The 10,666-nt window shown below is 38.6% G+C and overlaps 1 protein-coding gene and 1 long non-coding RNA gene across 2 annotated transcripts in view; both read right to left on the bottom strand.

The window, feature by feature from the left end:
* Window positions 1-243: 243 nt before the first annotated feature.
* On the bottom strand, window positions 244-6,011 carry LOC146714749 (uncharacterized). The gene is made up of 5 exons (XR_014918844.1): window positions 5,832-6,011; window positions 5,120-5,167; window positions 4,937-4,999; window positions 3,499-3,538; window positions 244-3,390 (listed from the first exon to the last, which is right to left on the bottom strand). It is a non-coding gene; the product is annotated as an uncharacterized LOC146714749 (long non-coding RNA).
* Window positions 6,012-7,568: 1,557 nt separating this feature from the next.
* Window positions 7,569-10,666, bottom strand: part of LOC146714745 (Fc receptor-like protein 5) — a 33,220-nt gene continuing 30,122 nt past the window's right edge. Inside the window, exons 5-9 of the mRNA XM_085440400.1 lie at window positions 10,048-10,302; window positions 9,254-9,502; window positions 7,926-8,045; window positions 7,751-7,766; window positions 7,569-7,671 (exon numbers count right to left, since the gene is read on the bottom strand). Of these exons, the coding sequence (XP_085296526.1) occupies window positions 7,569-7,671; window positions 7,751-7,766; window positions 7,926-8,045; window positions 9,254-9,502; window positions 10,048-10,302 (743 nt within the window). The remainder of the gene's footprint in view (window positions 7,672-7,750; window positions 7,767-7,925; window positions 8,046-9,253; window positions 9,503-10,047; window positions 10,303-10,666) is intronic.

Below are 10,666 nucleotides of genomic sequence, written 5' to 3'. Positions count from 1 at the left end.
AACAAAGTACATTGGAATTGCACATAATAATATCATAGATGATAAATTAAATAGATTTTAAGTAGATGCTTGTGCATTCTTAAAGTCTTATATGTTGAATTGAACTATGTGATCTGTTCAAAGCCTCCCAGTCAGTGCTGTTCTCCATGCCTGTCTGACTGTACATGATGTCATCAGCACAAACACTTTAAAGGTGATCATTTAGGACTTCAGCAATAATACAGACAGCAATGTAGTTAGCAACAAAACAGTTTTATTGGGAATTAACTTAAAAAACAAACATCAGTCTCCTATTTTCTATCACACAGGAAAGAAGCATCAATATCTGATAATTTATTTATTTGGGGGGGGGGGGGGGGGGTCAACAGGAGAAGAATATCTCTAACAAGTTGATTTGTTCTCATCTTAATTTTTAAGTGAAATGTGCATGTTGAGTTTATACACCATGTATATAAGGCGACCGTCCTTTTGCAGTATTTTTGTGTGCTGCGTTTTTCTGTCTTAACAAAAGGGGAACAAATGTGTCTAAGTTCACCCAGGATGATTTGTTTTCATTTTCACATGGTCTTACTGAGGTAATGCGAAAAGACTATGTGCACCTTAGCATATGCTACTTCCGGTGGCACCCAAAATGCACACAGATGGAAGCAAAAGGTGAACTTAAATACAGCTTTAATGCTGGACGACAAAACAGAAAACTGGCTGAAGTAAAATACAAAATAAACTTACGCAGGCAGACAGAACACACAACATGAATGAGGGTAGATCGCAACACTTTTGCAAATATGTAATGTCCTGATAAATTGAGCAGATATTTGAAGTTTACACAGCTACATTCTCGACTGAAAATATCCTAAACATTTATTTTGTGACCAAGAAAGAGTAATATTAAAACAAAGTAGCTGCCGCCATTGTTGGAAACTAGAATTGGCTGGGCCGCACTATGAATTCTGGGTTAGATCGGGCCACAAAGAATACACCCGACCCATCTTTTCAATCTAAGGAAAAGGACACATTTGGAGGAGTCTTCGAGGTTGGACAGTCTTCGTTGCGTTGCTGTAACGTTATCGACCTACAAATGCAGCCTGCAAAGGATGCAGCCCCTGAATTTGGACACATCAACGATACTGGAGACGGCTTCTTCTTGTTTTTGTGTTGAACACTAGTTGACCTGATCGTGACTAGTCAACGAATCGTAGCAACCCCAGTTGTTATTATTGGATGACTCTACACAGGTTTAGCTGAGATGTCGGTGACAGAAAGTGATTATAGGGTTGTAGCTTACACCGTCCCGATCATTGTGTTCTTATTTCTTAGAGCAAAAGAAGTGTCAGTCTGGACAAATGAACAGAAAAACTAAACAGAGGCAGATTCTGTTGGCATTGATATTTTTTATATTGTCATTTGTGCTAAAATATATAGATATATAATCATCGCCTTTATGTGTCCTAATATGGCTATAATTATGAAGAAGTCAGACAGTCAGAGGATTTATTTTCAACCTTCTACTATTTCCTTTATCTGTGTCTGTGCTGACAAAATGTGCTTTCTTTATTTAGAGTGCAGCTTAGTCCAGAGATGAGCTATGTTATACATTAGGAAAGCACCATGTTCAGTTTCTTCTAAAGTGCAAGACTTCACACCTTTAAATGTTTGTTTGAGACATGACCTATTACAAGTTCCTGTTTTTATAGTTTAGCAAAGTGCTTGTTTCTGCTTTTCTGCATACCTCATACACACGGTTTAAGTTCATTGAAAGGTCGCGTGTCTATGTATGGTATAGCTGGAAACACACACACGCACATGCAGTCTGAGCAGAAGAAAAGCTGCTCTGGAAACATGAGCAACAGTTTGACAGGTGACCAGAAAGATGGTGAAGCTCAGCAAACACGAAGCAATTTGATACCAGAACAAAAGAGAAATGTCTCCCAAGAACAGCAACGACTTCACAGTTTAAAGAAGAGCGATGATTCATAACCATCAAAGAGCAACTCAGAGGATAAACAGAAGAAAAGTGATTTGATTGAGAGGAGAGTGATTCTCAGAGACGGTCACTGAACAGGAGACGTGACGACTTTCAGGACGCCTCACTGACATTCATTGATGCAGATGATGATTTGACTGTGACTAACCCGAAGATAACAGTTATATTTGTTACAATTTATGATATTTTGACTCTAAATGATGTATTTTTTATTATCGTAAAGCATTTCTAAAACCAGTAACACTGAGATTTTATTCACTTCTGTCTGTAGTTTTGTGTCATGGTCACAAGTCTGTGAAAACAAAGTGAGTGTAATCTCTAAGAGTTCAAATTTAAGTGCAAATTAAAATATTTTGATGAAAAAAAACCATCAGAAATGTTTACATGAACCAAATCACAAAAACTGGAAGATGGAGGATGTAAAACATGTAAAACAATCAGGTACTGAGCAGAATTAAAGTGTGGAAATGTCACATCAGGTGTTCAGCATTAAAGGGGACATGAAACACTACATGTATAAATGCTGATGTACATCATGGAGCCCAGCTCTCAAAAACTGACACAGATGTAACTCTGACTGTGAAGCTTCATTTAAGAAATAAGTGCTTAGAGTTATAAAAAGATGTTCAGCGCCATCTTCTGTTAGTACAGAGCATCACATCACCAGGTCAGTTGGTTCGTTTCAGTCAAAAGACTCACATCAGTTTATGTTAAGTAACTAATAGCAGAACCAATAACTCAGTGAAAATAAGGACACTAAAACTAAACATCAGTTTAATGGGGTCACTGTTGTGCTGCTGTCAGCTGCAACAATGAGTTTTATGTTAAAACGGAGGACATACTGTCTGCTTTCACCGTCTGTCTCTTTAGCAGTAAGAGGTTCTGCGTTGTTTGGTTAGCTGCACTGACACAGGAAAATCCAGCTGTTAGCTGTAATGTTCAGGTCTGTGAAGCACTTTATGAACGAGGACTTCATGAAGGAGAGTCTGTTTGACATGTTTTGTGAACTTTAAGTTCTTATTTCTTAAATCTGGTTTCACAGACAGTTACATCTGAGTCAGTGTTTGAGAGCAGGGCTCTAAGATGTAAATTATCGTTCATACATGTGGTGTTTTTTAACGTCCACTATAAAGGACAAATGTAATTTCATGCATTTGAACCTGTTTTACATACAAGAACATGTTTGAGTAAATATTTAACTATTTTTCACGTAGAACCACTTAACAGTGTCCCAGCTGTAGATCTTCTGTCGTGAGCTGAGAAAAGAAGTGTTTCTATAATCTGCTGCAGAGGACTGTGGAAATGTTTGCTGCATAAATCAGCAGCTACAAACACTGAGAACCTGCCTGGATATCAGCATAAGGACGTGTGTGAGGGGTCACTGGCTGCCCCTGTGTCTGTCCCACCTGTGTTGGAGAACAATAAAGTTTATTATAAAAGCATTGTCTCCCCTTGATGCAACGTGAAGTTCTGTTTTGTGTTTGAGTCTTTGCAGGTGTGTAATGTTACTGTACCTTATAGGATTTGTTTAGAAGGCGGAGACAGACTCTGCATCTGTGTGGACGAGGAAACCATCTGGTTTTACTTTCATGTAAACATCTGGCCTCAGACACATAACTTATCGTTTGTAATTTGTTCTGTGTTGTAAAGATTTTTTTTGCAAAACATGTGAAGCTGAAACACTTCTCCATCTTCTTCTGTATCAGTAAAAAATCATTAAGACCTCACCTGGGATACTTGAAACAATGGTGTGTTTTGTACGGTGATGCTGTTACTCGACTAAATCAAACTGACAGAGACTTGAAAAAGTATCATACCCTTTGAACGTTTATACATTTTGTCACCTTACAAACGCCAACTTAAATGTTTTTACGGGGATAGACCAACACAAATAGTGCAGAACTGTGAAGTGGTATGAAAATGATACATGGTTTTCAAAATTTTAAGCAAATAAAACTCTGAAAAGTGTGGCATGCATTTGTTTTCAACCCACCTTCGTCAATACTTTGTAGAGACACTGCTCGCTGCATTTACAGCTGCAAGTCTTTCGGGGTTTGTCTTTACCAGCTTTGCACATCTACAGACTGAAATGTTTGCCAATTATTTGTTGCAAAATGGCTCAAGCTCAGCCAGACTGTGAACAGCAATTTTTCAAGTCTTGCCACAGATGCTCAGTGGGATTTAGGTCTGGACTTTGAGCCATTCTAACACAAGAATATTCTTTGATCTGAACCAGGGGTCGGCTGGTGTCCTGCAGGTTTTAGAGATCACCCTGGTTTGCAGTTGTAGCATGCTTTTTCCATTTTTGGATGATGGATTGAACAATACTCCTTGAGATGTTCAAAGCTTGGGATATTTTTTTATTACCTAACCCTGCTTTAAACTTATCTACAACTTTATCCCTAACCTGTCTGGTGAGTTCCTTGGTCTTCATGATGCTGTTTGTTCACTAATGTTCTCTAACAAACCACTGAGGCCTCCACAGAGCAGCTAAATAGGTGACTTCTGAAGGTAAATGAATGCACTGGATTTTAATGAGGGATATCAGAGTACAGGTGGCTGAAAACAAATGCACGCCACACCTTTCAGATTTTTACTTTTTAAAATTTTGAAAACCATGTATCATTTTCATACCACTTCATAATTATGTGCTACGTTGTGTTGGTCTATCACAGAAAATCTCAATTAAAAAAAAGGTGTCAAAATGTGTAGAAGTGCAACAGGTATGAATACTTTTTCAAGGTACTGTAAGCTCATACTTTGTTCAGATTGATCAGAACTAAATACACAGATTAAAAAAGATGAAAAGAACAAAATAATTTGAATAAATGTATTATTCAAATGGGGGGGAATAAATGTCCCCCCTCCCAGCCCCCAAATTAATTTCATACTAATTAAAAAAACTTTCCAAACCAGGTTTTCTTTTTATAAAATTAACTTTGGTGTACTCACTCTTAGTTCTAAGATCTTTAAACTCAATAAGAGAGGAGGTGATGTCATCGTATTCATCTGAACCTGAAATGTTCATATTTTATTTACAGGTTTGTAAAAACATATCACATGAAATTAGACTCAATAAATCAAAAACAAGTTTCATCTCTAACTGCTCTTTGATTTCCAGCACATATACTGTACCATTTCTGTTTTTCACTTGTGTGACTGATTCATAGACGTCAGCAGTACCTAAAGAAAAAACAAGCCAGGCTCACATTAATCATTTTATTACAGTTACACTAAAGATCAGAGCAAACACAGAAACACTGTGTGAGTCAAAACCAGGACTGTAAGATCTTTAAATGTTCTTTAAAAAACTGCTGAACACAAACTGAACCTGATAAATGTTCGTGTTAATGGAGGTTTAATAAAAGTCAGTATCCATCCATCCATTCGCTTCTGCTTATCCTTTTCAGGGGCGCTGGAGTCTATCCCAGCTGTCATAGGTCGAGAGGCAGGCTACACCCTTAATGTGTGTGTATGTGTTAGTCCCCATAGGGAAATCGTTCCTCTGCATTTAACCCATTCACCCAGTGAAGCAGTGGGCAGCCACCAATGCAGCACCCGGGGAGCAGTGTGTAGGGACGGTACCTTGCTCAGGGGTACCTCAGGGTAGCCGTCCAGTGGAGTTGAACCCCCGACCTTCTGATCATGGGGCCACCACTCTACCTACTGAGCTATCCCTGGACAGGTCGCCAGTCTGTCGCAGGGCTCACACACAGGGACAGACAACCATTCGCACTCACATTCACTCCCACATTCACACCTATGGGCAATTTAGATTGATCAATTAGCCTTTCCCCACTAAAAGTCAATATTAATAATGATAATAAAGATTGTTTTAAATACTGACCATGTTGAAGAGAGCCGTACACATGAGTTTCATCCTGGTTGACTCCATGATTTGTGGAGAAGCCCGGACTGTGACTCTCAGACTGGATCGACCTAAAACAGGAAATAAACACAATTGTCATGGTCCTCGGTCTTTTGACCCAACGGTTTGTGTTTTTCATTATTATGATCTTGTGTTTGTTCTGTTTGTGTACTGGGGTTTAGACTTTTTAGTTCCCAAAGTTTGGTTTCTGTGTTTCCTCTGTTTAGAGTCTGCACTTAGAGTCTCTGTGCATTTCCTGTTTTATTGTGAAGATCCATGTCTTCTGTTAGTGTGTTCAGATTATGTTTTCCCCTGTCTCATCAGTTCAATTTGGTTCAGCTGTGTCTTCCTCCTGTTTGCTATTCCACGTTTCCCTCTGTGTGTATTTATAGTGTGTGTCCTCGTGTGCTTGTTGCTGGTTCGTCTGTGTTCTTTCCCTGCATCATTCTGTGTCGTCCCCAGTGTCTCCCTGCATCATCATTTTGCCTTTGCTGTTTCTGTTTGTTTCACCTCTTTATGAATAAAACTCATTTGCATCTCAGCTGCCTGCATCTTAGGTCCTAATTCTCAGCCTCCACTCATCTGCCACGGCAGACGTGACAACAATAAATTCAAAAGCAACTGATGTTTGTTTAAAATAATAATAAAAAGTATTTTACCAACCTGGTGAAGCAGGAATCTGTAAGATAAGATAAGAATACTTTATTAATCTCAGAGGAAACCAAGCGGTCACAGTGGCTCAAAGACAGTAAGAACAGTAACTGACTAAACTAAATAATATAATATATCACAAAGTATGAATAATAATGCACACCACAAAAAGTAGAGAATTTCAATTCTGTTGTACCAGCTGCAAATGGCAGCATTTCATCGTGTAGTCGATGGATGTTAGTAGCAGCAGGTATAGAGTATTGCACATTGAGATATTTACAGACACCAGTGTGTGCATGTGTGCTTTCACATGATGATGTATGTTGTAGAGTCTGACAGCAGCTGGAAGGAAAGATCTCCTAAATCTCTCCTTCACACTGTGGGTGCAGCAGCCTGTCACTGCAGGAGCTGCTCAGTGCTGTCAGAGTGACCTGCGTGGGGTGGGAGGTGTTATCTAACAGGGGTTACAGCTGAGCCACCATCCTGTCACTGACTACCTCCACTGGGTCATGACGACGTCCCAGAACAGAGCTGGTCTTCTTCATCAGACTGTTCAGATTCTTTCAATTACAATTATTATGTTTAAATGTTTCACTGATATTTTCTGTCATCAGATCAGAATGAATGTTTGAATATTTAAAGTGAATGTAGTAAATAATCTCTGTAAAACTATCTAATAGTGAAATGTTCATATTTTATTTACAGGTTTGTAAAAACATGTCACATTAAATTAGTTTCATTAAATCAAAAACAAGTTTCATCTCTAACTGCTCTTTGCTTTCCAGCACATATACTGTACCATTTCTGTTTTTCACTTGTGTGACTGATTCATAGATGTCAGCAGTACCTAAAGAAAAAACAAGCCAGACTCACATTAACCATTTTATTACAGTTACACTAAAGATCAGAGCAAACACAGAAACACTGTGTGAGTCAAAACCAGGACTGTAAGATCTTTAAATGTTCTTTAAAAAACTGCTGAACACAAACTGAACCTGATAAATGTATTGTGTTAATGGAGGTTTAATAAAAGTCAATATTAACAATGATAATAAAGACTGTTTTTCAATGCTGACCATGTTGAAGAGAGCCGTACTCATGAGTTTCATTCTGGTTGACTCCATGATTTGTGGAGGAGCCCGGACTGTGACTCTCAGACTGGATCGACCTGAAACAGGAAATAAACACAATAAACTCAAAAGTAACTGATGTTTGTTTCAAATTATAATAAAAAGTATTTTACCAACCTGGTGAAGCAGGAATCTGTGAAAGAGACAAATGTTATTACACATGTTTGTCATGTATGAATTGTTCCACTGATATTTTGTGTCATGAGATCAGAATACATGTATATGTGTGAATAATTAAAGTGTATGTAGTAAATAAACTCTCTAATACAGCATGAAAAGAAGAGGCTCTTACACTTGGACTGTCTGCAGCGATACAACAAGAGCAGGAGAATAATAATGAGAGAGACTCCACAAACCAGTCCAACCATCAACCACACAGGAGATGAAGAGCTGTCAGCTCCTGACACAGTTACTGCAACAACAAATAATAATTAATTATTAATAAAGTGTAAAAGAAGAACTCTGAGAGCACAAATCTCTGCTAAGGCAGCTCACTCTGTTGACAGTATTTACTTTTAAAGGAACAATATTGTATTTTCAGTGTATTTTTTTTGTTTTATTTGTACTGTGAGAAGTTTGTAGTTCAGTAAAAATAAGTCCAAAGGCAGATTTGTTTCAACATGACAACAAGAGCAGATGTGAAATGTAAAAGTGAGGTCAGAGGTCAAACAAATGATATTTTAAATCTTTATACAGTATTTTCTATATGTTGACAAGACACAACACCTTTGTAAGAATCATAGTTTTTTATGTCATAAGGATTTTTTTTAGTCATAAAGTTGACCTTGAAGACCTCGGTGGCTGTAGCCAAATGTTAATGGATAGTTAACATGACTGCAGCTCGTCAGTGAGGTAACCAGGCAGGTCTGCTGGGATCCTTTCTAGGAAAATAAGGTTTATATGCTAACAGATTTTCCCCTTGTTTCAGTTTCTTCCTGCTTCAAGATTTGTTTTCATGCCATCATTCACCTCCAGTCAGACGCCTGCCACCTTGGATCATTGCCCCCCTATTCACCACCACTGCTGCCCCCCTCAGAGCCTCTTCCTCACTTGCCTGCCTGCCCATCGTTCAGCAGTTTCCACAGACCTCTGCCTTCATCCACTAAACCCAGCTAGTCTGGACTCCAAGTAAGGCATTGTTGCAGCCACTTTATGAACACTCTCTGTCTTGTCACATTCCCTCAGATTTCCTGCCCTAACTGCTCTCTCCTCTCCCACAGATCTGCCGCCCTCACGCTGTTATGTCCGCTCCTCTGGCCTGTCTCTCTCACCTCAGTTAAGATGTTTTTGTAGGACTCACTCATTAAGTTTAGGTTCATTTATGTTTTGTTCTTGTTGACTGAGTCAAAGCTCACAATCTGTTGTGTTAAATTATTTATCCTTTGTTTGATAAAGAAACTGACTCATTACTTCCTCTGCTGTTTCCACCTGAGTCCATCACTTGAGTCCTGAATCACAACAATATTAAACCTGACAATTTAGAGATATTACATAATAGTTTTATAAAGTTCTGACTAAATAGACTCAGGTGGCTTCAAAACATTAAAAGAGATAATATCATGTTATTTCTCAGTCATGAAACTCATTTACAGAAAGACACACTGTTTTGATCCTGCTCACCTTTAACTGACATCCAGCTCTGTGCTGACTCTCTTCCTGAGTACTGACACTTGTAGAAACCTTCATCAGACTTTGACACTGCAGAGATCTTCAGCTCCCCTCGGGTATCATTTTCAATAAGTTTGTCATTGTGATAGAAAAACACATTGGAAAGTATTTTTTGTGTTCTCAAACTGCAGCTCAGATTAACAGAAGCTCCCTCAGTCACAGGATGAACAGGACTCACCAGGATAGGACCATTACCATCATCTGTGAAACAATCACACACAATTGTTTCAGTCAGACCAGCTGGTGCACACTTTGAGAAAAAGCTGTGAGTCGTGTCTCATGATCTACATGCAGATCTGGTTTTCTGAGTGATTATGAGGACTGGAAATATAGTTGGGATGTTCCCTGCAGGAGTCAAATTATTGACGGTGACATTATTGAATGGTTGAAGGTGAAATTGTAAATGTTTGTATGTTTGTGTTATTTTGCATGACGTGTTTCCCAAATTTCTCTGAATTGAGACATTAAAGGTTCATCTAATGTGACGACAGCGATGTTGAGCTTTGTTGAGTTTTATTCTGACAGAGAAAATAAAAAATACTGTTGGCAAATTAAGACAAACTGGATTATGAAAGGATGAAATTAGACAAACAACCAAGAATATTTTGATGCTTTTCTGTCTAAAATTGTCTGAATTTTGTTTTGTTTTTCCACATAGAATTACTTCACATAGAGCAAAGCTGGGACAAATGTTCATGTGACGTCTAAATCATTCAGATCCAAGAAGTAAATGTATAATAACATACTCTGTACAGTGATGTTGACTGCACTGCTGAACTCTCCTGATCCAGACTCACACCAGTACACTCCAGTATCTGACTTTGATGTGTTGAAGTTACATGTGGATCCAGTCATTCTCCTACAGTCAGAGAGTCGGCCATCAGAGAACTTCCTCACTCTCCACTCAGTGAAGTTTCCCTCACAGGTCAGTGAGACAGAGTCAGAGGTGAAGTGTTGCACTCTGTCAGGACTCACTGTGAGAGACGCTGCTGAATGAACATCTGGAAACAACATGCAGTGAAGAGACAAAGCTCACAGATGTTAGGATTCAAAAGATCACAGTGAAAATATTTGTTTGTTTGAAGCTTTTGTTTTGAAAATCAAATTTAATAGTTCAATATGATAAAGTGTTTGTTTGGTGAGACAACACTGAGTCTGACAACAAGCCCTGAATCACACAGACAGTCAAATCAATGGAAAACAAAGGAGCCGAATACTGACATGTTTAAGATGATCTAACCCACATGCTTTATCTGCTGGCAGCTCATGTAGAGCTTGGTACACGTCATGTGACATCATGAGCTTTGAGTCATCACTCTCAGCATCATCCACCTGATACAGATCACTCTGAACACACTTCAGTCA

Source organism: Copadichromis virginalis, linkage group LG3, assembly GCF_057382275.1.
Source record: "Copadichromis virginalis isolate Kocher_CV1m ecotype Utaka linkage group LG3, C_Virginalis_male_GT1.1, whole genome shotgun sequence".
Lineage (NCBI taxonomy): Eukaryota > Metazoa > Chordata > Actinopteri > Cichliformes > Cichlidae > Copadichromis > Copadichromis virginalis.
Note: the sequence above shows the minus strand (reverse complement) of the source record. Positions and strands in the feature narration are given on the sequence as shown.